Source organism: Malaya genurostris, chromosome 3 (genome assembly GCF_030247185.1).
Source record: "Malaya genurostris strain Urasoe2022 chromosome 3, Malgen_1.1, whole genome shotgun sequence".
Lineage (NCBI taxonomy): Eukaryota > Metazoa > Arthropoda > Insecta > Diptera > Culicidae > Malaya > Malaya genurostris.
The window spans coordinates 174,651,883-174,679,878 of NC_080572.1; the positions used below are offsets into that span (position 1 = coordinate 174,651,883).

General features: G+C 36.3%; 5 protein-coding genes across 8 annotated transcripts in view; 4 read left to right on the forward strand and 1 right to left on the reverse strand.

Moving 5' to 3' along the window:
- LOC131436652 (endothelial differentiation-related factor 1 homolog) lies at nucleotides 1-3,226 on the forward strand. Of its 4 annotated transcripts, none has more exons than XM_058605496.1 (4): nucleotides 1-113; nucleotides 287-449; nucleotides 682-842; nucleotides 2,015-3,226. In XM_058605496.1, exons 2-4 carry the CDS (start codon nucleotides 320-322, stop codon nucleotides 2,165-2,167), a joined length of 444 nt encoding a protein of 147 aa, XP_058461479.1. In that variant the 5' UTR covers nucleotides 1-113; nucleotides 287-319; the 3' UTR covers nucleotides 2,168-3,226. The 4 variants fall into 4 exon arrangements, 3 of the variants coding, with proteins under 3 accessions (XP_058461479.1, XP_058461481.1, XP_058461480.1); XR_009230655.1 differs by lacking the exon at nucleotides 1-113 and having other exon boundaries at nucleotides 131-449; nucleotides 2,015-2,856; nucleotides 2,933-3,226; XM_058605498.1 differs by lacking the exon at nucleotides 1-113 and having other exon boundaries at nucleotides 131-449; nucleotides 2,015-2,156; nucleotides 2,933-3,226.
- A 4,752-nt stretch (nucleotides 3,227-7,978) lies between these two features.
- Nucleotides 7,979-9,160, forward strand: LOC131437018 (mediator of RNA polymerase II transcription subunit 6). Its single transcript, XM_058606054.1, has 2 exons — nucleotides 7,979-9,030; nucleotides 9,092-9,160. The coding sequence occupies exon 1, from the start codon at nucleotides 8,156-8,158 to the stop codon at nucleotides 9,014-9,016; it is 861 nt and encodes a 286-aa protein (XP_058462037.1). The 5' UTR covers nucleotides 7,979-8,155; the 3' UTR covers nucleotides 9,017-9,030; nucleotides 9,092-9,160.
- A 126-nt stretch (nucleotides 9,161-9,286) lies between these two features.
- LOC131437019 (proteasome subunit beta type-1) lies at nucleotides 9,287-10,236 on the reverse strand. The gene is made up of 2 exons (XM_058606055.1): nucleotides 10,036-10,236; nucleotides 9,287-9,963 (listed from the first exon to the last, which is right to left on the reverse strand). The coding sequence occupies exons 1-2, from the start codon at nucleotides 10,116-10,118 to the stop codon at nucleotides 9,351-9,353; spliced, it is 696 nt and encodes a 231-aa protein (XP_058462038.1). The 5' UTR covers nucleotides 10,119-10,236; the 3' UTR covers nucleotides 9,287-9,350.
- Nucleotides 10,237-15,836: 5,600 nt separating this feature from the next.
- On the forward strand, nucleotides 15,837-17,284 carry LOC131437953 (prostaglandin E synthase 2). The gene is made up of 3 exons (XM_058607655.1): nucleotides 15,837-16,322; nucleotides 16,383-16,720; nucleotides 16,771-17,284. The coding sequence occupies exons 1-3, from the start codon at nucleotides 15,948-15,950 to the stop codon at nucleotides 17,234-17,236; spliced, it is 1,179 nt and encodes a 392-aa protein (XP_058463638.1). The 5' UTR covers nucleotides 15,837-15,947; the 3' UTR covers nucleotides 17,237-17,284.
- An 8,328-nt stretch (nucleotides 17,285-25,612) lies between these two features.
- Nucleotides 25,613-27,996, forward strand: part of LOC131434558 (laminin subunit alpha) — a 28,924-nt gene continuing 26,540 nt past the window's right edge. The window contains exon 1 of the mRNA XM_058601377.1: nucleotides 25,613-25,775. The gene's annotated coding sequence lies outside the window, so the exon portion shown is untranslated. The remainder of the gene's footprint in view (nucleotides 25,776-27,996) is intronic.

A 27,996-nucleotide genomic window follows, 5' to 3' on the forward strand; every position in this document is an offset into this window, starting at 1 on the left:
TAAAATATCTCCAACCATGTTTCTTTACTATATAAATATACTGAGTTCCTCATATTTTCCAAATACGTGCCTTGCTGAGCTAATACTACAAAACAGATTCAGCCACAGAGAAGGTCAGTTTTCATTTAGCTTCTGACTTCTAGAAAAGACGTGATAGTTACGCTGGTCGTGAAAACTAGTACTAAGTTTTTTATATCAATTTTCGAGTAAATCGATTATTGAATATCATCATACAAAAGACGTGTTAGTATATGGTTTGAAATTTTGATTTCGTTTCCATCTTCAGAACTTGGTTCGAAACAACAAAAACTACATCAAGATGTCTGAAAGCGACTGGGATACTGTGATTGTTTTGCGCAAAAAGGCCCCTAAGGCTTCCACGATGAAGACTGAATCGGCAGTGAATTTAGCTCGTCGTCAAGGTATTCCGGTAGAGACCAACCAAAAATGTAAGTAGTGAGCTTCTTGTTTTTGATATTTAACACAACCAAACTGAATTAACCTCATTGCATCATTGCTTCGCCATATTAAATTCGTGAGCCCACAAACGTAGCATGGCATGAATACTTTAAAATCGAGGAAATAGGACATATTACGGCGCAACTATGCTAATTGATTTTCGATTCATATTTTATTTGCCTGCACACAAGAAATATTTACATGCCAATATTGTTCTTCTAGATAATGCCGGCACAAATAAGCAGCACGTTGCAACTAAAAACACCGCCAAGTTAGACCGGGAGAACGAAGAACTAAAGCATAAAACAGTTTCCCACGACATTTCCAAGCTAATCATGCAGGGTCGCCAGGCCAAAGGACTTAGTCAGAAAGATCTGGCCACGGTGAGTGTTGAATTCTTATCGCTGAATGGCTTTAGCAGATAATTCGGATGATTAAGAGGATTGCTAAACTGTTGCGAAATATCGTGAAATTGTACTTTATATTTTTTGTTTGTTTTTTTTTTAAATATTTTTGATTCTGTGATTTCTCTTATTGGTTGTGCAAATGTTCTGTTCAATCTGTTTTGTACTTCTATTTTATAAGCCAAACGCTTCTAATTGGCAATTTCACAATATTGTTTGAATAGAAATGTACAAATAATATATACTCAACGATTTTGTTTTAGGCTTTGTTAAGACGTAAAGCCGCCTTGAGCTAATTTAACATGATCAGTATCTAACGGGGAAACAGATTGGAAAACCGACATGTGAACACAATGATGTAATGAAAACCGCGAAAATGTTACCGCAGAGACGGGACTCGAACCCGTAGCTAACTCCTAACCGGGGAAATTGTTTTACCAATTAAACTACCCTGCATATGCATATCTGCGGTAACATTTTCGCGGTTTTCATTACATCATTGTGTTCACATGTCGGTTTTCCAATCTGTTTCCCCGTTAGAGACTGATCAAGTTAAAACTAGCTCAAGGCGGCTTTACGTCTTAACAAAGCCTAAAACAAAATCGTTGAAGGACAATAAAAGGTTTGTCTACCTTTACCATTGTGTTTGAGATCACACAATCGTCACTGCTGCTACCATACACTAGTGGAGATCCATTAAATCGATGGATGAAACTATCGTGTGTTATCCCGTAGATAGCGAAATAGACAAAAACAAAAGTCTCAAATCAGTATCGTGCGGCAAAAGCAGATGGGTAGAAATAGACTCGTGATCATTGTATGTGTTTCTGTTGAATTTGTTTCCGTCGATACGGGACTGTAAGTGAATACCGTAGTGGCTAAGTAGAGCGAAGCATGCTTAGTTTCGTCCAATCAATTGGACTTTCTCTTCATGTGTTTTCATATGCAGGGTAGTTTAATTGGTAAAACAATTTCCCCGGTTAGGAGTTAGCTACGGGTTCGAGTCCCGTCTCTGCGGTAACATTTTCGCGGTTTTCATTACATCATTGTGTTCACATGTCGGTTTTCCAATCTGTTTCCCCGTTAGATACTGATCATGTTAAATATATACTCGTTTTTGAAAAATAATCAGTTTATTATTCCTATTTCAGAAAATCTGCGAGAAACCTCAAATCGTCAATGACTATGAGGCCGGTCGTGGTATTCCAAACCACATGATTCTGGGCAAAATTGAACGGGTGATTGGAATAAAATTGCGCGGCAAGGATATCGGCACCCCACTGGCGCCTCCCGGTAAGAAGTGAAGCCTTTCGGGAGGCAACAAATAACTAACACATCTATATAAACTCAACCCGATACATACGCGACTGTGGCGAGAGTGAATTAATCTAACCAAATTCTAATATCCTGCGGTTTTACTGCAATTCGAAACCGGTGCATTGAAAAAAAAAGAAAGAACTGTACACACTGAAAAAATAATAATATTTGGATGTTGATTAGAATGATTGTTAAAACAGAACTATTTGCATTACTAAAACGCAAAACGTAACTAAAGCTCATGTTCTATACAGTCAACACTTTGTAAAATCCAATACATGTGCATTTACAAAAATCATTCAAAATTGTTTGGAGCTATGTTAGCTTTATCTTTGTTTACAAATATATCGTTTGATAGTAAAAGCATATTCGCTATAAAACAACCTGTAATGTACATGTTTGCGCACTTTGCAATTTATAGTGATCACATTAGTCGATCAGTAGTCTTAATAACATTCTTGTAAAACAAATAGAATACACGCCAGTGTTAGATTGAACCCCGCGTGAATAAACCTTTTCATTTAGTAATTGATGTTCTAAGCGTATAAGCATCATTATTATGAGAAAACGTTTCATAATCTGCAGAAAAAAAACGAGAATTTATTTTTTTATGTTTTCCGAGTAAAAATACGTAATATAAGTCCAGCTCGGTTTGCATTGTTTCTAATAATGGCAGGTAAATGAAAAAGATATTGATGTTTTGATTATGTTCCTAAATTTAATTCAATTTACTTTTTGCAAATATTTCACAGTGGGCAACTGATCAAGCAGACCAAAAGAGCGGAACGCGGAAGAAGTAAATCTGGGAAACTGAAAAAAACATTGTAAATGAACGAATGTTTAGTTTTCAGTCTCATTTCGCGTCATATAAGATTACTTATTAGTTAGCACAGCTTTACAATGAGCCGCCGGGAAAACAGCTAAAAAAGTGACACTTGCATTTGAAATTATTTTTTCTCCTTCATGCCTATTGTTGAATTCCTAACTGGAGCACCGAAATTATGTTTACCACATCTTTCAATAAAACTTGCTGTGAAAGGAAAAAATACTGCGATTTTTGTAACTATTTTCTCACATATAGAACGGCTTCACGAATTTTTTTACTCCTGTATATAAAAACCTGTTTTAATCCATCTAGTGGTGTAATTATGCCTTTCTCATATCAAATATACTATCATATATAATACTGTGGTATTCTTCAAAATAGTTTTTTTTCGATTCTTGAAAGATTAACCGGAGTTGACCGTTTACTGATAATGACTACTGATTGGAGTAGTTTTTTTTTCGATTTAAATTCTTTTCACGTTTTCAATTTTTGTCGGACCTGGATGAAATTCAGGAAATCCTTACGACCACAGAACCTTCCATTAAAATCTAAGTTTGAAAAAAAAATTAAAACCATCGCTGATAAAAGTGAGAGATTCATTTGAGAGAAAAAGACCACTACATATTTCCTATGCCTCCGGAATCGGAATCTGGGAACCAGGATAGCCGAAATCAGTTTGTTTGGCCGTCTACTGATAATGACTATCGAATGGAGTCGTTTTGGGGTCAGTTTAGAATTTTTCTTCGCGTTTTGTTTCGTCCCTCTAAGTGATGGTATAAAAGTTTTTACACATTTTACCCTATAATTCCGGAACCGAAAGTCGGATCCAACTGAAATTCAGAAGTTTTGTATGGGACCATAAGTTCAAAACCCTGTTTTAATCCACCTAGTGGTGTAATGATGCCTTTCTCATATCAATCATACTATCATATATAATGGCAGGTAAATGAAAAAGAGAATGAGAAAAGTTAGAACACATATTTTGTTTTTTTTTTGCACATTTTACCCCATAACTTCCGAACCGGAAGTCGGATCCAAATAATATTCAGAAATTTTGTATGGGAGTACGAGACCTTTCATTTGAATCTAAGTTTATGAAAATCGATTCAGCCATCTCCGAGAAAAGTTAGTGCAAAAAAACGTTACATACACACATATGCACATACACACACAGACATTTTGCGTACTCGACGAACTGAGTCGAATGGTATATGACAGAAGTCGATTTTCACAGTGATTGCATAACTTTTCTATATGAGAAAGGCAAAAACGAGTAAGTAATTTTAAATTGGAATTTTTGCACTAATCACCTTATAATTCCGGAACCGGAGATCAGATACAGTCATTTGAATCTAAGTTTGTGAAAATCGGTCACTCCATCTCTGAGAAAAAATACTACACATATTTTGTTTTTTTTTCTGCACATTTTCCCCCATGACTCCGAAACCGGAAGTCAGATCCAAACAAAATTCAGGAATTTTGTATGCGACCATAAGAGCTTTCATTTGAATCTAAGTTTGTGAAAATCAGTTCAGCCATCTTCGAGAAAAGTAGGTGCATTTATTTTCACAATTTTTTGCGCATTCTACCCCACAATAAGACATATGGGTACACAGCAAAAAAAAAAAAAGAATTGTAACAAACTAGATTAATGCGAGAAAAATTTAGACGTAGTAAACACCAAATGCAATAATTTTCTGTGTTTGAGACATGTTGCAAATTAATCACACAATTAAAAATTTGTGGTTTATTTATTCCTTGATGCAAACAAAACAAAAAAAAAATAAGAGCGATTCACATGTGGCATCAGCCAACTATCACCGGCTTGGAACAGTTACGGAACAACAACATTAATTGTAAGTAATTCTTATGAAGACACGCAAATTAAATGTCACGGAACAGTTCGACGTAAGGTACGTGAATCATATTCGGCTTAAGAAATACTTAAGTTAATCTTGTCGTCGACCAAAGTTGATCAATCGTATTTTTTTTATTTAAAATATATTTTTATTCAGGCCTTTGCGTACAAGCTTTACGTGGCCGAATTAGCCGATTTTTCAAATAAACAATTTTTTGAAGTGGATCTCGTTGTCACTCTTTTTCTAGGAGGAGAAGAGCTTCCATTTCCCTCCTGCGAGGGTTGAGGGGCACTTTGTTCGTGGCACGTCTCGTCCTCCATTGCCGCATCGGTGGTTTTGTTGTTGATTTCCGGCTTTTTTTGTTTTTCTTGTTGTTCGCAGTCTTGAGCTCGTTGCTAGTTGCTGTAGAAGCGCCTTGTTGTACATTGGTTGCAGTTGTTAGTTGGTTTGATGGTAAAACAGGAGTACTACGCTCACTAGTTTTCGTTGTTGAACGGTTGACCTTGTCTTTGGTTGAAGATGTTCTTTTCGCAGTTTCAGTGCAAGACTTACCGTAGTGTTCAGGTTGTTCACAAAACTGACATGTAACCAGCTGCTTTTCATAGGTAATTAGCGTTTTACACGGATGTGTCCCACCTTGACCACAAATGATGTAAGATGGAATTGCCTTACGTAGTTGCATACGTACCATTCGCACGCCATTCCGGATGCCGGGGAAAAAATTCCGCCATACTTCTCTTTCGATGGAAAGAACTTCACCGTACTGCGACATGATTTCCCGAACGGACTGATCGGTGCCCTGCGGGGGAAGGTCATGCACGCGTACTTGTATGGCATTGTCCATCATGTGCACAGGAATTTTGTATTTAATGTTGTCACACTCAACGCTGTGCACCTCGTTGTTAACCGAAGCGAATGTAATTGCATCGCTTTCACGTTTAAACATAATGTACACACAGTTAGACACATTGTTGAATTGAATCTCACTTACATTATTAGCGTCTAGATGCATTCAATCTTTAAGTAAGATTTCAATTTCATTTGCTGCTGGTCTAACTTTGCAACGCTTGAAATCTATACAAATTGAATTCGATCTTGCAGGGCAAATTTCAGGCTTTGTTAAATCGTATTTGACCATTCCGTACACTCTATTGATCACTGCACTGTATTGTCTTTGTTTCTTTTGCGTCGACCGCAAACGATTTTGGACTGTGTTGGGTGAGATGCGAGCACGAACTGATCAATCGTCTGATTAGTATTTGATACTGGCATTACCTAATATAAACAAACCAATCTTATTTTCATTTGTGGTTGTAAATGAGCTGTCAGAAAAGTAGTCTCACTCACTACTTCCAGTAGTAAAAAAATCGGAAATCATCTGTCATTTATTTGTACCCGATTTCAACCTAGGTACGGTCGTTCGCCGGCGGAAATCATCTAAAACAACAAAAATAAATAGTTACGACCTTCCTTTCTAGCTACTGAATTATCGCCCTGTTTGTTGGCATGAAACACGGAGGGTTAAATTTACGTAAACAAATGGAATGACAGTGTTACCCTTTAGAGTTCTTTGTATTACAAACATGAATTCATTTTTTTCAGGCAAAATTGTAAAAAATCAGCATTTATTCGTTAGGAAGAGAAACTCGATTTGATTACTGTTTTTTTAATAAAAGTTATTTTTATTCAGGCCTATTTGCGTACAAGCTTTACGTAGCCGATTGAGCTGAGTTTTTAGCTAATTTTTTTGTATTGGATCTCATTGTCACCCTTTTTCTAGGGAAAGAGGAGCTTCCATTTCCATCCGGCGAGGATTGAGGGGCAGTTTGTTCGTGGTTCGTCTCGTCATCCATTGCCGTGGTAATGTTGTTGATTTCGTTGCTAGTTGCTGTTGCTAGGTGACTGCCACAGGTGTACTGGGGTTGCTTGGGGTGTGAAGGAAGCACCGTTGTCCTTTGGTTTAGTTGTCTCCTCGTCCGGTTTATCACATGGCTTACCGTAGTGAACAGCTTTTTGGCAATATTGACGTGGCCATCTGATTGTCATAGGTAACAAGTGATTTGCACGGGATTCTTGTATCCTGACCGAAAGTTACATCAGAAGGTATAGACCTTTTCAAGCGCATGCGTAACAAACGTACGCCATTTAGAATACCGAAGAAAAAGTTCTTCCACTTTTTTTTTTCGATAGAGAGAATCTCTCCGTATTGGACATAGTTTTACGAATAAAAGAATCGATGACGCTTGAGAGAAGATCATGCACACGCTCTGTAGCACTATCTTCCATATATACTGGAATGTTGTACTTAATGTTCTCGTGCTCCACATAATGCACATTATTATTGTGCTTTGCGAATTGAATTGCATTCATCTCTTTATAAAACTGGATGTAAACAACATTATTTGTCTTATTGCATTGAAGTAAATGCACACGTTTAATGTCAAGATGCATTTGCTCCTTCAAGCAAACCTTCAAGTTCTCGTATCGAAGGTCGAATTTTGCACTGCCTGAAGTCAACAACAATTGCATTTTTTCGTGTCGGCGGTAGCTTTTGTTCGTTTTGTTCACTCATTTCGAGATCGTTCTATTGTTCACTACACAATACTGTACTTTGTTTCTTTCGTCCCGAACGAAGGCGGTTTTGTTTTATCGACTGACTTGGATGAGATGTGAAACTGAACTGATTTGATTACTTTTGTACGATTCTCCCTTTTTGAAAAACAGCTCAATTTTGCTACATGCGGTTTCTGCTACTCAATCAAAGGAACTATTTTTTAATCTGTCATTGGTTTTTAGCAGAGATCTGTCAGATCTGCAGATTTGTCTGTAAATCTGCCGATTTCGTACATAGTGCTGCAGACATTTTTTGTTGTGCAAACTGTTGAAAATCGAGTTTTTCACAGACTTTAGTCAAAATTTACAGTGTTTTGAAATTGTCGCGACTTTTTTGTTTGCTCGCCATGTCAGTTTAGCCTATTATGCTTCATAGAGAAATTACTGCCAGCAAGAAATATTTGCTGACGGCAGATTTTTTTTCGGATATACAGACTTTTGCAACCCTGCATGAAGATTTTTGAAATATTTATCTGGCATCTCTGGCTTTTAGACCCATTTGAAATGTTGACGTCGATTATTGTCAATATTGTTTGCTCTTGGTAGAATTTCGTGCCCGACTTTTTTGTAAAATTTCATCAATTCCTAATGGTAGAACATGCTTCATTCGTTTCATAATTCGTGAGTAACTATAAACTATAAACGTTGTGAAAAAAAATTCAAAACGAAGTGTACTAATGATGCCTGCAAGATTAGGACTACCAATATTGCACGAAAATCCTCTATGGATTTCATGGCATGATTCCAACTGGATTCCAATTCTCAATCCGGCCAATGTACTTGATTATTTTTCGGAAAAATCAAACCCATTTTATGATCGCACTTGTAACAATGAAATAGTTCGTATGCAACGTCAAAGCATAGATATGTTGAGCAATATGTCTGGCGTTGAATATATTTTGCTACACGTCCAGGATCCTATTTTATACGTAATTCGCAAGCAACATAGACATAATCCAACAGATGCAACACCATTGGCGGACTATTATATCATTGCGGGTACCGTATATCAAGCACCGGATTTGGCCAGTGTATATAATTCAAGGATACATTCATCGGTGCATCACCTCCAGAGTGCTTTTGAAGAAGCTAGCTCTTTTTCGCGATATCATCCAAGTAAAGGATATTCATGGGATTTCTCTGTCAACAAAGCAATTGCAGAGAAAAATAAAAACGAAAAAAGCAAAACTGCTCCTGACAAGGAAGAACCAAGTTCGCTTTTTCAACGGCAACGCGTCGATATGCTTTTGGGAGATCTGCTGAGAAAATTTCCCCTTCCTCTGCCACAACTTCAAAATCAGAGCCATCCCAACCAGCACGCGGTGGCCAATGCAAACGATAACATGGATAATGCAATGGAAAATGGATCAGAAGTTTCAAACATTAAACAAGAACGCATGGATCATGTTTCCAACAAACGTAAAGATAGTCCTAACATGTTGGTCAAAGAGGAAACTAGAAATGATATGAAACCTCCACCTGAAAAAAAGAGCAAGAATAGAATTAATGAAACAGAAGTACGACAAAACACAGAATAGTTTAAACGTAATAAGTAATTTTCTTAATATTGATTATTCATGATAAGGCTGCTCTATAATTTTTGCTTTTTTTAGGATCAGTAAGAAATGAAAATGTATTGAAGAAGGTTGTGTTGATAAAGTAAAAAAGTAAGCAAATATCAATTGAAATTCTTTTATTCAAAGCAAAAAAAACTTCGAATACTTTCATTTTGACTATTCGAGGTTTTTCCTGGTGAAGAAAAAAAAATCATTCATTGTTTCTTTCCGTGTCATACCGACTTCTACAAATTTTTGTTAATAATGCATATTTATTTGAAAAAGGATCGATTTGAACGAAATGGGTTACACAAGTTTAATCTTTTCGTAACTGAACTATCTCTTCTTTGATGCCGTTCTTTGTAATAATATTTATAACAACCGAATCCCCGGTATAGATATCCCTTTCGGTTGCCGAAATAAATGTATCCTTTATAATTGAAACAGCTTTTTCAAGCTGAACGGGTGTCGGTTGCACATCAACCATGTTTTTGAGCCCAATCTGATTATCAAGCACTGGCTGTAGTAGTGGTCCAGCCGATCCTCCAGCTCGATAGGTTGTTTTTTCACAATGCCCAATGGGGTCGTAGCTATAAACTACACCTTTCCCATCCTCATCCAGTCCGGCTAGAACGTTTGACACGTAATACGGGAAAAATCGTCGATTGTACATAAGAATTGATAGCATTTGGGCCACCGCCGGTGTAGACATGTTTTTCTGGTGCTGATCTTTGTACATCTGCATACGCACTTTGACCAAGCTGGTCAGGGCTAAGGTATCACACCAACACCCGGTTGAAGCAAGTACTGTTCCACCCGACAGCCGGAATAGCTTGTTCTGCGTTCTCGTATGAATAGAATAACCAGAGCTCAAACGAGTGTCAGCACCGATTACGGCAAAATCGTCTCCGGCGATAGCGACGACACTCCTGAATTATATACAAGAAATACAATGTCATTCTGTCAAATAACATAACCTCGAAGTATTAAATATATCTCACCCTCCATTCGACTCATATGGATAAAATTGAACCTGGCGCACTCCAGGAACTTCATATTCAGGAAAATATTCCAAACCGAGCATTTTAGAACAATTGTAGTGAATTACTGTTAAGATTACAACAAAATGAAAACTGCTGACTGTAGATTGTCGACCGATTCCAAATCCGTGTTGACAGTTTCAGTTTATACAGGTTAACCACAGTAATTTGGTGATACCAGAGATGCCAGGTCATTTTTTCAAAAATCTGTGATCGAACCTAAAACCTGTCTGTGAAAATCTGTGATCGTTTTCCGTACTCCAATAGCAGTTCAAAATCAAATTTAGTGAGCAAAAAAAAAAAAAGGTCTCACCACCCGTTTTCCGTACCATTTCAGGTGACCGAATTCAATTTAGTGAGCAAAAAAAAAAAAAAAAAGTCTCACTACCAACACGCTCTGTACTTTTTGGTGCTAAACTCTATTCGATTACCATAATCTGTGAAAATCTGTGTTTTATTGAAAAATCTGTGAAAATCTGTGTCAGTTTTAAAATCTGTGCACAAAACTCAAAATCTGTGAAACACAGATTAATCTGTGAACCTGACATCCCTGGGTGATACTGGATTTCAAACAGAGATGCCAGGTAAAATTTTCAAATATCTACCGACAGGGTTGAAAAAGTTTGTGAATTCGAAAAATTGCGCTCTTCCATCATTTCCCTACACGGAGAGAAATGGGCCTAGTTTAAAACAACTAATTACATCGTTGAAGGTCAAATACCTATTTTAATTGAATCAACATTTATAAATTTTGTCCCAAACTAATGACTGAAATGAAATCAGAAGTATTTTTCAATTGGTTTCAAATCGATCAATAATAATGTTACAAGATTAAAACTGTTTGATTTTAACAATAAATTTTATTCAGATTGAGATTATCAGACGTTAGTCATTTTTAATTGAATCAACCCTAAATATCAGTTTGAATCAACGTAAACATTATATACTATGCTGACCCGTCGAACTTCGAATTTATGTTTTCGGACATGGGAATTGTCTAACGATTAAGTGGTTAACGTTTCTATCTATTATTTTTCTGATTACTGAACCTACAACATAGACATTATATTAACAAGATATCCAGCTCTCATATTTCCCGAACAAAACATTGGCAACATCCTTTTTTGCTAGCATGGCGCCCTCAGGCGAGTCCAAATAGAATCTCGTAAATGGAATTATGCAAATGCACAGATTCTCATCTCATTCTTCGAGTCAATGTTTTCCCTTCTAGAGTTGTTCATTCGGTAAAGTTGGATAATTTTACCATTTTTATTTAGCCCAAGTAACCTAAAGTTTGTAAAAAAGGATTTAGCTTAAGCAGCATACAAAGCATTCCCTGAACAGTCCGTTTTTAAGGAATTACTTAGACTTGAATGTTCATCCGACGCAACAGAACAAACTTTGAAGCATTTCCTTGTACAGCTTTGAAGTAGCGAGAAAGTTTTCTCGGAACCTTTTCTGTACGTTCAAGTTGTCAAAAAGTGTCCAACCAGGATGAGTGCAACCTCATCCTTAATTAGAACAAGCTTATACCCTTATATTAAAATTATTATTCACTCTCACTGCTTCACTCAGACGCCCGAGTTACTATGAAAAGTATCCGGATAACACGGATCCACGACAAATGACGTGGATGTGGTGCAATGCGAAACAAACGGACAAGCTGATTTGCTGATTTTGGTATATTTTCTATTTACTGACAAGTTCAGCAATATATTATGCTGAATTTCGGAAAAATAATAATAACAAAATAATGCGCTCTACTAAAATATCAGAATATTAAATAAATTTCTGGAAGGAGCATTTCCCAAGTAACATTTCAAATATTAATAAATACATACTTGTAGCTGTCTTCAATGCTACATAATGAATTTTGCATTAAAAGCCACGAAAGCCCACTACCTATTGAAAACCTCTATAAGAGCATGTTCCTGCCAAGTGGACCATTCTTCATAGGGTTCATAAAGCAAAGTGAAGAATCAGCATAAACCTGCGTTAAAACTTCAAATTCAAAACTGTCGTATTGATAATATTTTTCCTGACTATGTGTGTGTCATGTCTGGTTTGAACAAAGATAAACTTAAGATTACAATGTCCCATACGATTCATCGAAAAATGTTGGGTCAGTAATTGTGAACCAGTTGGTTCAGTAATAATGTAATTTTATTGACCCTCCGTTAACAAGCGTCGACTAGTTCCGACAAAATGCCATGGAAACAATACAAGTTAGAAAGGAAGCAAACATATGTTTACATTCAGCACATAATGATTCCTTTCCACTCCTGACTTTAATGCTTCTTGGGATGAGGCAGTAACAAACTAAATAAATTCTAGACAATGGTTCTAAGTAATTTTTACTTTCTTATTGTAAGAATCACTGGATATAAGGCAAAATTGCTTAATATCGTTCATACTGTAACTTGATATTTTTCCAAACATTAATAACAATTGTCATAGTTACAACGCATCTAGTGATCAGACGCTTGTTGTTTTGCTTCAAAAGACTGAAACTGACAGTGAACCGAGCTCATCGATGGGCCCTATTCAAATGATACAAAAGAAATCACAGACTACTCTATCTTGAGTTTATCTTTGATTTGAATGTAATCAGTTAGAATATAACACATGGATCAATAAGTCCCGAGACTAACAATGGAAAGACCATTTTTATTGCAAAATTTTTTTTTATTCATCAACATAATCACCTTTTAGGGTGATACAATGGTTCCAACGTTTTTCCAATTTTTCAATACCATGTTTATAAAAAAAAGAATCTTTCGCTTCAAAATAAGCTTTAGTTTCAGCGATGACCTCCTCATTTGAGCCAATTCTTTTTCCCTGGAGCCTTTTTTAAGATCAGCAAAGATCCAGTAGTCACTGGGGGCTAAATCTGGCGAGTATGGGGGGTGAGGAAGCAGATCAAAGCCCAATTCTTTCAATATCGCCATTGTTTTCATCGATTTGTGACAGGGTGCATTTTGTTCCATCGAAAGCAATCGAGGCACCCACTTGGAAGAAACCTTCTTCATGCTCAATTTTTCGTGAAGGATAGTAAATACACTTCCATATGATATCTGTGTCATCTCAGCAATCTCACGGAGCTTCACTTTACGATCTTTCATTATAATTTTTGTCACTTCACTCACATTTTCCGGTGTAACGGCTTCCACAGGTCTACCCGAGCGTTCTGCGTCATTTGTGTCGGTACGACCACGTTTAAACTCGGCGAACCACCGACAAATCGTTGCTTTTGATGGACAAGAGTCCGGAAAACATTTTTCAATCCATTGTTCCGCTTGCACGGTGTTTTTCCCCTTTAAAAAAATGTTTTATCAAAACACGAAACTCGTTTTTTTTCCATTTTTCAAACAAACTACAAAACGACTTTACTCCAACCTCCTTAACTCAGCTGTTTCTGGTAGGATCGACTTAAAATTTTAACCCGTTTTAAGCAAAGGTTAGTACTCTAGAAAGACGTGGTTACTGGTTTACTACGAGCGCCATCTCTGCTTTAGTCTCGGGACTTATTGATCCATGTGTTATTAGATTTTATTTACGAGTTTGAGGCTTTTTCCGAACACAAAAACTTCATGCGCTTTTTTTTATCGTGAATGTATGGATAAAATTAAGAATTTTAGCTAATCGCCTTGAGATAAATACGGTTTTTGCGAAAGTCTACATGATTTATGAAACTTATTTTCTGTGATTCATCATCAGTTTTGTATAAAACTATTTCGTGGCGTTAAGACTTGTGCATACGTTCTGAAAATGAATCATGAAAGACCATCACATTTCCTCGTTTTTGAGTTTCAAAGTTGTCAATAGTGATGCCAATAAAGGCTACGGATAAGAACATCATAATGGCGGCCATGAAATTTTCTTTAATGCAAATTACTCTTAACTTAAGAAGCAATAAATCAAATAGCCCACAACAAATGTGTTATAAATGTACTTTAGAACCCTCAAATTTGCTCTGAGTGAAACTGTCACTCAATGAATTTTTGTTTGATTTATTTTTAGTCCAGTTGTTAGGATAGGTAAACGGTTTTATAGAAGCTTTAAAAACTATGATATTACTTGTCAAAAGAGACACTTATTATAGTTGTTATAAAACAGGTAGTGATTGAAAAATCAATTACAAAACTCCTATAAATTATAATCAAAACCATAAGGCATTCGAATTGTTACAATCAGTAAAATTTCGGGTTACCGATTTAATTCGGCATTTTGTTATGCCGAGCTCGAGAAAAGGTTTTAAGTGTGTTCGATAACTACTAAATAGTAATTCAAACAAAAGTTTAAACATTTATCGATGTTTTCCTTTATTTGATGTCAATGTAAGATTTGTCCTTCCTTGAAAAACAGCTGAAAAATGTTTGTGCGATTTGCAGAAATTCAATTTAAGCAACTTAAAATATGATTATTTTCACAATATACACTGAGCTAAATTTTCTTTTTCACATTATATGATATTCTAATGATTTTGCACTATTAGCATTTCCAATAATAGTTACAAGATGTGTTCAACATCATGTCAAATATATGAGATAATCTTATGAAACATAAAACTCTTCTTAACGTTATTTTTACAGGATTTCCATATAACGAATGAAATTTCCAGTCTGAGTCAAATTGATTGGCGCGTCTTATAACCATTACTAGATATCCGCACAACATACATTGGAACAATTTATGAAGCGCATATTATATTCACTTCGATTTTATTTAGATAGGTTGATATATACCATATGACTAGTTTTATAAAATTTATATATATATATATATATATATATATATATATATATATATATATATATATATATATATATATATATATATATATATATATATATATATATATATATATATATATATATATACATATATATATATATATATATATATATATATATATATATATATATATATATATATATATATATATATATATATATATATATGTATATATATATATATATATATATATATATATATATATATATATATATATATATATATATATATATATATATATATATATATATATAAATATATATATATATATATATATATATATATATATATATATATATATATATATATATATAACTTTCAATGGAGCTCATACGAATAGCAGATAATCGCCAACTACTACTTTTCTTTGAGGATTCAAGCTTTACTAGTATTCCGTTCGGTAAGGGAGCACCTCATGACATTTGCGAAAGAGAAGTGAGATCCCGAGACTGAAAATAAAAATGAATCTTACTAGACAGATAGAGTAATGAAATGTACCGGATATATATTTCATGGTCCGTTAACGCATATCCTTGAACGAAGTTGGATGAGCCGTCTTGTCAGCGATTTAAAATTACATTGAGATGCGGAACTTCCTGAAAAAAAATGGTCTGGAGCAGTTGATGAATATCGGAGACACAACTATTTCTTCAGCTTCAAGCAGTACGATTCACGACTTCCATCGGATTTCCATATAAATTATATGGGATATTTTTATAACTTTCATTATGATAACGTCCATATAGATTTGACGTACACATTAAATAAAGATTATAATTTTCCATATAATTTCTATGAATTATATTCTGCATATGATTCATATGACAAATCTAATGAATATAAATAAGATTTTCATTTCAGTGTAGGTTTTTCACTGTGCAGCATAGGTCGTTTGGGAAACACTTCCACAATCCACATAAAGGGCTACTTTATTTTAACGGTGTATGGACTGAAATGTCAAGTTTATTTTTTATTTTGTTTTTCTACTTCATTTCCATTTGTCGGCAGGAAGATTTGTTTTGGCAAAGTGTAATTCGATTGCACAGAATTGTGTGACGAATTCGGACTTAATTTACGTAATGGCATCGTATCGCTTGAGACCTTTCTTTCAGACGTTTGAACGTTTTACGATCAGACGTACATTTACGCCAGGCGATATGCGGCTCACAGTGGTTCGTCGGTTTGCTGGTTCAAATCCTGAACGGAACACCAAAGGAACATTTCGACTTGCAATGAAGGGAGTTGCGGTGGGTGCTCTAATTGGTACTGGTTGGTCCGGTTATAACTACTTTGTTGGAAAACCTGCTGATCATATGATACATGAAAAAACTGCACCAACCTATTTAGATAGGCTTCCGGACGTCAAAATTACGAGAAGGGTGCAAAATCCTCAAGATGATTCTGGACTAGAGTTGGTATTATTTCAATTTCAGACATGTCCATTTTGTTGCAAGGTAAGTTCTTTTCGATTGAGCAAATTTTATTCCTCGTTCATATGCACTGTGCTTGTTTAGGTAAGATCGTTCTTAGACTATAGTGGTCTTTCCTATTCAGTTGTGGAAGTGGATGCAGTTCTCAGGCAAGGGATAAAATGGTCTAATTCGAAAAAGGTTCCAACTATGCTAGTGAAAACCAAAACTGGCAATTACGTTCAACTAACGGATTCAAGCATGATCGTGTCAATATTGTCGACATATTTGAAGGACAAAAGTCAGGATGTTGGAGAACTGGCCAAATTTTATCCTTCTATCACATACATAAACGACGCTGGTCTTAAAACAAGCGACATCATGAACAAGTATTTCCTCATGTTACAGGACGCAGAATTTCATCCTATCAATGGCCCACAAGAGTAAGATCGATTAACTTGTGCTACTGAATCTAAAAGTCTATTTTTTACAGAGAGGAACGAAAGTGGCGATCCTGGGCGGATGATCATTTAGTGCACTTAATTTCACCCAATGTGTATCGGAACAAGGAAGAGGCCCTGGAAACGTTTGAATGGTTTTCGGATGTTGGTGAATGGGACAGCATTTTTCCAAAGTGGGAACGAGATTTAATGGTGTACGTCGGCGCATTCGCCATGTGGGCTATTAGTAAAAGACTTAAAAAACGCCATCACCTATCGGAAGATGTTCGATCACATATTTATGATGCATGCGATAAATGGATTGCTGCGGTGGAGCAAAAGAAAACGCCATTTCTTGGAGGCAAAACTCCTAATTTAGCAGATCTGGCAGTGTTTGGCGTTCTAAATAGCATGGAAGGATGCCAGGCGTTTAAGGATTGCCTGGAGAATACCAAAATCGGTGGTTGGTTCTATGCGGTAAGGAAAGAAGTTATGAGTAATCGAGGACAAGTTGTGTGAATTACAATAGGTTGTTTATTAAATGTTTACACGCTATGAAAAATTAAACTATTGTTTTTGTTCGATACAGTTTTTATTACGAAAAATATAATTTGCTCCTAAACGAATAGCTGATCTACCAACTGAGCAACGTTTAGAAAGTATTCAACTTATGTTACTCGCTGTTGATTAATTTTTTTTAATAAATTACAGAATAACTTTTAAGCAAATGCGATTAACCGGGCCTTCAGTTTGACTCTTTCGACCAAATTTTGTACTGCATCCTAGATAGCTTCTCTAACCAGAAGTACTTCATGTTATAAGTTTGCCTTGAACTGCAACTTGCCAACAACAGCTTGTCGCTTCTTCTTGAGTTTGTACCTGTTCCAATATTTTGTTGAGCGTAGCTCTGGCGTATTGGGAGGATAGTTAATTTCTCTTAGCAGGATGTTGTTCGTAGAATACCATTCCATGATGCCGAGATAACAAATCCGGACAAAACAGGACGGAGCCCCTAAGGAAAATAAAGGAAACTTTGTCCATGCGCTTCGGCACAACAGTTTTTTGATTGATGATTCCGGTCGTGATTTAAATGTCGCCTATCAAAACATTGGAATAGATGGTTTGCCATACACAATATTTATTTAGCTCAAGATATTTGAAATCTCTCTTCCAGTAGCCGTTGAATATTCCTGTTCAGGATGTCATTATTGTAAGTCGACAGTCCTGCCAATATTTTAGTTCGCTGCTTGGTTTGAGATGGCATTCCTAGCTTGCTTGCGAAATCTTCAATGGAGAAATTGGGAATCCGCTTGAATCAGATGACCACTCTTTTCGACAATTTTGCGACATCCGGCATTCGATTTTGACCCCTCCAGTTTTGCCCAAATAATCAAATTAGACTGCTTTGCATGCGAATAGTTTGGATTTTCGCGATGAACAAGCAAAACTTCGACACGTTTCTACTTGCTTCGATGCGATTTCAACAATCCAGAAGCAAATATCACAATCAAACAGTAGGCAAGCTAACTAAGTGAACTTGCAATTGCAACGCGATCAATTTGATTACGACAAAAACTTTTGAGCTTCACGAGGCAAACTTCTGAAGTTTAAACGCAATAGTAGATGTCAGAAGATTACACAATCTCCGTATCTCGTCCAACAATAAGCTTAAGATGAGAATTTGCAAATATGTCTTAAATATAAATGTCTCTGTTTGTTAATATGTGGAGATAATTGTTAATAAAAATCTTCACTTATAAATCGGTTCAATTACGAAGTAATAATTCTTTAACGCTTTCACCAAGAAATTTGCAAGTGAAGTGATTTACAAATCTAGATTACTGACGGTTAGCAGTTTTTTTTCGAATGATGTGGAATTAGCTGCGAAACTAATTGGCTATATGAAACTGTCATTTATTTTTGTCTCAGTCCTGCATCAAATTTTAAGAAAAGCTATTCCACACCTAGGCAAAAGGCACAAATACACTCTATGTTTAGCTTAGATGCATTGCCCAACTAAAAAGCAGACGGGAAAAAATATTTATAAAATGAAAATAATGAAATTCGAAACCTTGCAACATGTATTCTCGAAGACAGTTCTTAAGGGACGGGTAGGGTCTAAAATCATTTATTTTTATCCAGTGTTGGTGATTGCCGAAAATTTGACAGAAGCTGCTATATTGCTATCTATATTGTATACATTTTCAATCCGGCTCAATCGCTCCACTTCATACTCTGAGTATTTCACGGCCCTTAAAAAAATTACAGTCTGATAATAGCAGCCCTTACACGTGACAATATTATTATCAATCCAAAGTATTGTCAATACCATCAATCCAATTGGCTTCATAACTTTAGTCCGAGTTTTTCGGAAAATTCAAGCGTTTGGCGCGTTAAATATTGCAAATGAATATTAAAATATTGAGAGAAGAGGTCATTGCACATATTAGCTGCCCTTAGGGCAGCTTTACACGAGACAATATTATTGTCAATACAAGGAGTATTGTCAATACTTTTGATCGTGTAGTGGAAACTTCATTGGATTGACGAAAATATTGTCAAAAAATCAAAACTGCTCATCAATCCTACAATACTTTCTCTCCAGAGAGGAAGCAGTTAAATATGTACAATGACCTTTTCTCTCAATGTTACAATATTCAGTTGCAATATTTAAACCTCCAAACGCTTGATTTTTTCGAAAAACGCGGACTCAAGTTACCAAGCCAATTGGATTGACGGTATTGACAATACTTTGGATTGACAATAATATTGTCACGTGTAAGGGCTGCTATTTAACAGTTTCTCTCTGGAGAGAAAGTATTGTCGGATTGATGAGCAGTTTTGATTTTTTGACAATATTTTCGTCAATCCAATGAAGTTTCCATTACACGATCAAAAGTATTGTCAATACTCCTTGTATTGACAATAGTATTGTTTCGTGTAAGGGCCGCTTTAAATATTGCAACTGAATATCGAAACATTGAGAGAAAAGGTCACTGTACATATTTAGCAGCCCTTACACGTGACAATATTATTGTCACTCCAAAGTATTGTCAATACCGTCAATCCAATTGGCTTGGTAACTTGAGTCCGCGTTTTTCGAAAAAATCAAGCGTTTGGAGCTTTAAATATTGCAACTGAATATTGTAACATCGAGAGAAACGGTCATAATACATATTTAACTGTTTCCTCTCTGGAGAGAAAGTATTGTAGGATTGATGAGCAGTTTTGATTTTTTGACAATATTTTCGTCAATCCAAAGAAGTTTCCACTACACGATCAAAAGTATTGTCAATACTCCTTGTATTGACAATAATATTGTCTCGTGTAAGGGCAGCTAATGATCGTTGCTGTGTGGAATTTCCCAAGAGAGAATCGCAAGTTGACAATTATCGCAGAAAATCGAGTCGATGATTCAACTTGATGATTCTCATACTAGGTTGCAATATTTCAAAACCCTTGTGTGGAGCATTCACATACGATTTTAGTAGACACAACTTATACAAATATTATATGCAAATAGTTAGAATAAGCGGCAATAGTAAAATGACTCTATCGCAATTATCAACTGCCTGTATAGAATCGGATCGCGAAACGAGAATAAGCGACCGTTTGTTGCTTCAGAGAAGATCCCCACAGCAGCGTGCTAACCTTTGATTCTCAGAAATGTCATCGAGAGAAATTCGCTCTCGCACTGGTGTCGATTCTATGTTAAATAAGCCATGCCGGGTTTTTGTTGTTGCGATGATTTCCAACTCTCTTTGATGGCACTGATTCAATCGTTGAAGAGTTGCCAGTGAACGTTCTTTGATACGATAAAAGCCATCCTTGAATTTTTATCTTCATATTTTCTTATAGTAAAACATTTAAAGAATATTCTGTGAAATTTTCAAGTCTATAGGAACAAAAATGAGCAAGTTATGGGTCTTCATCTTTGCTTATCTCATACTGCAAAGAAGTAAGTGCAAGGCGCATAGGCCCAAGATTTCTGTTGCGATTGACTTGAACAATTGACAAAAGATGTTTGAAATGTTTTATTATGACAAAATGCAAAAGACAAAAAAATAGATTTTTTTAAAAAAATGTTGGACCCTACGGGCTCCCTAGAGTAATAAATTGTTTTCTTCGATTTTATAGACAAAAAGCTTTAAACGCGTTTTTCTCGAAAGCAGGTTTTGAAAGTCCGTGTCCATCGTTATTCAAAAACGACAGCAACAATTTTTTTCAAACTTTGCATACACTTTCTACATGTGAAATACCAGGCCTCAACGTTTTCCTTTTCGTTGTTTGTTACTTCGGGGAGGTTTTACAGTTACAAAATGGCGAATTTTCTAGTGAAAAGTCGTAGTTTTGACTTTAAACAATAACCAAAAATGGAAAAAAATCAAACAGAAATGTTGGGATTTTTCAATATTTTTTCACTAAAAAATTACAAAATGTTGTTCAAATGATGCTTTGTATTAAGCAAAACGTAGCTCCCCCCACTTGAAGAATATGACTTCCCGTTTGTTCAATTCTGGAGGCCGCAGAACAAGCACAAACCAAACGATTTCTTGGCCCATCGTCTAACAGAAGTCCTCCAAACCCTTGATGGGTCAAAGAGTGCTCAGATGCTAAACACGCGAAACAAAATGCTTTCAAGACGTTTTTAAAACGAGGAGGAGGAACTCCTCTTATTTTTGAAACATTCTTGACTTTAGAAACCAAGTATAAGAGCATACTTCGGGCCAAGAAATGTAGCTATTGGAGACATTTTGTCGAAGGTTTGTCAAGAGAAACCTTAACGAGCACTCTTTGGAACACGGCCAGACGAATGAGGAATCGTAACGTAGGAAATGAGAGTGAGGAATACCCGAATCGATGGATATTTGATTTTGCGAGGAAAGTTTGTCCAGATTCTGTTCCTACGCATAGCAATATTAGGGAGTCTTCTCCAAATTATGGTTCCATTGATAGCCCCTTTTTCAATGATGGAATTTTCCATAGAACTCATGCCTTGTAACAATAACGCTCCTGGGTTGGACAGAATTAAATTCAACTTGGTGAAGAATCTGCCCGACCTTGCCAAAAGACGTTTGTTGGAATTGTTCAACAAATTTCTTGAGCAAAATATTGTCCCACCTGACTGGAGGCAAGTGAAAGTTATCGCCATTCAAAAGCCGGGGAAACCAGCTTCCAATCACAACTCATATAGCATCATATAGCATCAAAAATTACTCTACGACTTGTCAGATACTCAGTTTGGTTTCCGTAGAAATAAAGGGACGAATGATTGCCTTGCATTTCTTTCGTCTGACATCCAAATTGCCTTCGCTCAAAAACAACAAATGGCATCTGTATTTTTAGACATTAAAGGAGCATTTGATTCAGTTTCCATTGATGTTTTTTCAGACAAGCTCCACCAACATGGACTTCCATCGGTTATAAATAATTATTTGCACAACCTGTTGTCAGAGAAGTGCATGTATTTTTCACATGTCGATTTGGCAACAATCAGAATTAGCTACATGGGTTTCCCGCAAGGCTCATGCCTCAGCCCGCTACTGTATAATTTCTATGTGAACGACATTGACAGCTGTCTAGTAACCCCATGTACACTAAGACAATTGGCAAATGATGACGTGGTTTCAGTTACTGGACCCAAAGATATTGATCTGCAAAAACCATTGCAAGATACCTTAGATAACTTGTCCGTTTGGGCTGTTCATCTGGGTATCGAATTCTTTGCGGAGAAAACAGAGCTGGTCGTCTTTTCAAGAAAGCATGATCCCGCGCAGCTTCAGCTTCATATGATGGGAAGAATGGTCCAACAGGTTTTGACTTTCAAATACCTCGAGGTGTGGTTTGATTAGGTATCTGATAACAAAATGACAACAAAGAGTAAATTTGCTTCAAATAATAACAGGATCTTGGTGGGGTGCTCATCCGGAAGATCTAATAAAATTGTATCAGACAACGATACTTTCAGTGATGGAATATGTATGCGTTTGCTTTCGTTCCGCTGCAAACTCTCATATTATCAAACTGGAGCGAATTCAGTATCGTTGTTTGCGAATTGCTTTAGGCTGCATGCATTCGACACATACAATGAGTCTTGAAGTTCTGGCGGGAGTTCTTTCATTGAAGGATCGTTTTTGGGAGCTTTCGGCGCGACTGCTAATAAGATGTTAGGTACTGAATCCCCTAGTCATTAATAACTTCGAAAGACTAGTTGAGCTTCAATCTCAAACAAGATTCATGACAGTATATTTTAACCATATGTCAGGAAATCAACCCTTCAAGACACCGTGACACCCTCCTAAATGTCCCTGACTCAACTCTATTTTTAGACACATCCATGTAGCGCGACGTGCGTGGAATCCCGGTACACCTACGCTCGATGGAAATCCCAAAAATATTTTCAAGTAAGTTCAGGCATATTGACTCTGAGAAAATGTTTTTCACGGACGGATCACGAATTCAAGAGTCTACTGGGTTTGGTATATTCAACAATAATGTTTCGGCTTCATTTAGGCTTCAAGAATCTGCATCTGTTTATATAGCAGAGTTAGCAGCAGTTCATTATAGTTTGAGTGTAATCGTCACATTATCTCCAAACCATTATTTTCTCTTCACGGATAGTCTGAGTGCAATTGAAGCCATTCGTTCAAACGCTGCTGGCAAAAATGAACCGTTTTGCTTGGGCAAGATAAAATAGTGCCTGAACGACATATTTAACAATAATGATCAAATCACAATAAAAAATATCGACTAAGGCATGGCTCAGGGGACTGGGTGTGAGTAGGGACTTCATTCGTGGGATGTCCAGACTCATGTCCAATCACTACACGTTAAATGCACATCTCCTTTGAATTGGACTTTCCGAAACTAATCATTGTGCTTGTGTCGAAGGTTATCGCGATATTTATCATGTCGTTTGGACATGCGTGGAGTATCGTGATGTCAAACCTCACCTAATAAATTCCTTGCGTACTCAAGGTAGACTATCCAATGTCCCAGTTCGCGACATACTTGCTTGTCGTGACCTTACATACATGAAACTTCTTTATCATTTCATTTAATCCATTGGAGTTCCAATTTAAATTTTATTTTATGTTAGACGGTTTTCTCTTCCATGATTTAAACCAATAGCCAACTATATGATATTGAAAAAAGTGATGAGCTGATACAAACAAACCTGAAACAGTTATAAGATCATGTACAAAATAAATGTATTTTATTCAATGTAATTTAAAATAGCAACTCGCTTGATAAAAACAGTGTTTAGGTTAACTAATGAATACCAACATGATATTCGAAATGTATTAGGTTTAAAGTACTTTGTATTGTAGATGCCATCATCATTTAGACCAATTTTTGAGTACTTGAATTTCTTGCTAGAAGTCTTCATTTTTTTCTGCATGGTTGGCGTAACATTTAACTTTAACCGCTCCCCAAAGAAAATAGTTCAGCGGCGTCAAATCACAGCTTCTCGGAGGCAAATTCTCATCACCATTTCTGCTGATTATTCGATTTTCAAAGATTGTTCGCAGAACATCGATCGTTTTGTTGGCTATGTGGCACATAGCGCCGTCCTGTTGAAACCAAATATTTCTCATGAATAAATGAATGAATCAGCCTTCAAATAAATGTATAATCATTGAAATCGATCAAACCGTTTTTTTTATTATTGCATTTTTAAATTCGGAATCTTTCGTGGGACATCCTATAGGGTCGGAAAAAAACCTTTTTTTTTCATAATTTTTCTCTATTTTACATTCGAAACGCAAGTTAACTGCAAAAAAGCTTAATTGGACCATTAAACCAAGTTTTATTTTTTTTGACTAGGTGGGTAGTAGAAATAATCATGGCATTCGACCAAAAATGTTTGGGAACCACTGGTTTAGATTCATAAGTAGTAACGGGGGGACGGATATAGCATGATGGGTAAGTCGATGCCTTTCACTCAGCCCGCCTGGGTTCGATTCCCAACCCCGCACATAGGGTCAGAAAGTTTTTCGGGCCCGAAGAGGTGAATGACCTTAAGGTTAAAACCTCTATAATCAAAAACAAAAAAAAAAAGTAGTAACGGGAAAAATTCCACCAATTTTGAAGTTGTAAATTACTAGGTCCAACGAATGCACGAGAGAGCTAAACTAAAACAGATTTTTGAGTTCGATTAACTTTATTAATAAATGCGTGAAACCAATGAAAATTAACTGAAGACTTAGTTGACAGTGAGGGTTCAAGATTAGAACTACCGAGCTGCTAATCATAAATAGTATGAATTAGTAGGTTATTTCAGTACTACTGAATTATGAACGTTGACGTACAGCATGTTTTAAAGATGAAGCGAGATATTTTATGAAAAGTACTAATTTTATTTCAATCCAAACGGCATATGATTGCTTATATCTATTTTCAAAAAATGCTGTGCAAAATCTATATTTTGGCTGTTTAGCTGATAAATTTAATCAAACTCTATTTCAGGATTGAATAGAGTTGATTTGTTACGCCCAAGTTTTTAAGTGAATCGAGCATTATCAACAATTTCTAGAAGAAAAGTATTCTTTTATGATTTATATTCCACTATATTGCATTTACGATAACAAATCAACTCTCGAAGTCGCTGCAGAACCGCGAGGGAAATGCTTCTTCTATGAGTGGTGAAAATTATTATCGCTCCACTGCGCGAGTGGCGAGAAAGTCGCACACTAGTTAACGCTCGCGATAACATGACATGCCCACACACAGATTGATCAAGGAGGAAACAGCGAGCGGCACATACACGTGTATGTTATGATGTATGCTCTGGGATCTCGGCTGGACGGGGTGCTTCTTCGCGCAGATCGCGCGCCCGCTGAGAGCATAGTTCTATTTTGAAGAAATATAAAATCCTCAGTTGCGCGCTGACGATCGAACCGAACGGACGTGAAATAGGAAAAGTGATCAAGTGAATACCGGTCCCAGTGAAAAAGTGAGGAATATTCAAATGAGAAGCAGATTCAGATAAGAGAAGTGGAATATTGTACTCTGTGACTTGGTGATAATTAGTGCCCGCGGGGTCTGGAGCGAGGAGGTAAAGTGAGATGTTGAACTAAATTTGAATATGTTAATCGCGTTTAGCTGTTGTGCAAGATTTTTTGTTGAACGTTGTGGAATACCAGTTAGAAGATAGCTTAACTTTAAAGGCTCCAATCAGAGGAACTAGGATGTGGTTTAGAATAGATTGCATCACAGAATAAAGAATGGAGTGTGGTGATCTCATTCAGTAGATGGTTTGAAGAATCCTGAACCTGAATCATTCATTTCATTCAACAGCGAGAAGTAGCAAGAATTTGGTGCTGGTCAAAAAAGTTATAAATCGGTTAATTTGAGCCAAGCACTCCTTCTAGTGATCATGCATGCACCTAACTGCAGTCATCATCGCTGCATAAAAAAACGAACGAAACAAGTGAGAACGAGAAAATTGATGAAGATGCATTCATTGCTGGTCGTCGCTTTTTCGAAGACTCGTTGGTCGTCGTCGCTTAATCTTTTCTGCTGTTGTTGAAAAAAAAAAGAAGCTATCGTAAATCTAAATGGGAACCATGAAAACCAGAGAGTTAAAATGTATAAAATATGTTTGGAGGAGTTAGGAAGCACTGCGAAGACGAACAAGAAGACGTTCAAATTCGTATTAATCTCCCTGTTCGGTTGGCTATCTGCCAGTGTGTCGATGATGTGTTTGGTGTTCGGTTCGGTTTCACTGAGTTGGGAGTGGTGAGGTTGAAACATATGTGTGGTAAATTTAGAATTTTATGCTTGTCTAGCTCCTTTAGAAACCGACTGACCGGTTGTGTTGTGAACGTGTGTGGAATTTTACAACCTCGCGGGAAGCGTGCAAACCGTGGAAAAAGAACTGTTTTTAGGAATTGGGAATGTAAACAGTGACTATTTGGAGAGCGCCTGGTTTGTTGAATCTCGAATCGGTTGCAACTGGTTACAGGGGTGACCGAGTTCAGCTTAGATACATACCTTATTATAAGATAAGGTAGTCGATGGTTGTAATCGATAGCTTCGTATAGGAGAAGGATACACTTATGTTTTTAGTTATTGAGATTTAATTTTTTTTCAAATGTGAATAGAAGCGTGATGACACGTTACAATGTGAACATTGTACGTGTCATCGACTGAATTCAAAGAATTTAGTCGTTTTTCCTTATAAAAGTAACAGTGAGTTAATCAAGAAATAAGTCGATTAATTGATTATTATTGATTAATTTCTAACAATGTTCAATCGCCTGAGTAGCACGGGTCTCGTAAGCCAGATGTCGTATGTTTGAACTTTTAGCTGGATGTTAGAGCTAGCAGTGTCGTTGAAATAATTAAGCAATTTTTATCTTTATACTAAGAATGTCTAATGTGTTTAACATTCAATTTTCATCGCTTCTACCAGCAACATGAAACAATATGTTGTTTCATGTTTTGCCACGAAGAATTCTCATTTTAGAAGTAAATATATGAATATGTATAAATATCGCTATGTTGATATTGATATGCGATTCTTTGGTGCTCTTAATATCGAGTCGATGCAACGCATATTTTTTCGCTTCTCTCGTCGATTATCATGGAACGATCTACTGAGTTATGAACGTCACGGGTTACTAATCGGTCTTGACACACTACAAGTGCAATGGAACGGATGCGCTCAGGAAGCCAGAGTTCAAACCTATCGAGAATTGTTCGAGAATTAAACAAGTGAACAGTAAAGTGATTTTAAACAGTGCATATTGGTAAAAAGATTATTCATTCTCATGACAAGTACTGGGTTACAGGAACCTTTAGCTAGATATAAATAGAGTAAGTTGCATTAAAGATCTAGGAGTCCTACTCGATAACAAATTAACTTTTTGCGATCATATATCATTTATTGTTTCTAAGGCATCCAAACAACTCGGATTCATCTTACGAATGAAGAAATCATTTAGTAACATACCTTGCTTGAACTTCCCAGATACGAACTTAGATGTAAATATAATTGGACTTGAGTTGCTTAGTGATCGACGCAATGTTTCGAAAGCAATGTTTGTTTCCGATTTAATTCTGGGAAACATCGACATTCTCCAGCCTTCTCGAACAACTCGATATAAATATCAGACGCAGAACTCTCCGAAATAACCCTTTTCTTGTCCCCCAGCTTGCAAGAACGAATTATGCGAAGATCGTTCCATGATTCGTATATTTAATCGTTGTTATACTTTATATGATTTTAATCTGTCTCGTACTACTCTCAGACGCACATTTATAGTATTTTTTAG

What these genes read in the sequence shown, in the direction of transcription:
- LOC131436652 (XM_058605496.1), top strand. Translation starts at nt 320, where the DNA reads ATGTCTGAAAGCGACTGGGATACTGTGATTGTTTTGCGCAAAAAGGCC. An exon ending in GGTAGAGACCAACCAAAAAT is followed by an intron (nt 450 to 681) that starts GTAAGTAGTGAG and finishes TTGTTCTTCTAG; the next exon opens with ATAATGCCGGCACAAATAAG. An exon ending in GTCAGAAAGATCTGGCCACG is followed by an intron (nt 843 to 2,014) that starts GTGAGTGTTGAA and finishes TTCCTATTTCAG; the next exon opens with AAAATCTGCGAGAAACCTCA.
- LOC131437018 (XM_058606054.1), top strand. Translation starts at nt 8,156, where the DNA reads ATGATGCCTGCAAGATTAGGACTACCAATATTGCACGAAAATCCTCTA.
- LOC131437019 (XM_058606055.1), bottom strand. Translation starts at nt 10,118, where the DNA reads ATGCTCGGTTTGGAATATTTTCCTGAATATGAAGTTCCTGGAGTGCGC. An exon ending in CCATATGAGTCGAATGGAGG is followed by an intron (nt 9,964 to 10,035) that starts GTGAGATATATT and finishes TATATAATTCAG; the next exon opens with GAGTGTCGTCGCTATCGCCG.
- LOC131437953 (XM_058607655.1), top strand. Translation starts at nt 15,948, where the DNA reads ATGGCATCGTATCGCTTGAGACCTTTCTTTCAGACGTTTGAACGTTTT. An exon ending in CATGTCCATTTTGTTGCAAG is followed by an intron (nt 16,323 to 16,382) that starts GTAAGTTCTTTT and finishes GTGCTTGTTTAG; the next exon opens with GTAAGATCGTTCTTAGACTA. An exon ending in CCTATCAATGGCCCACAAGA is followed by an intron (nt 16,721 to 16,770) that starts GTAAGATCGATT and finishes TATTTTTTACAG; the next exon opens with AGAGGAACGAAAGTGGCGAT.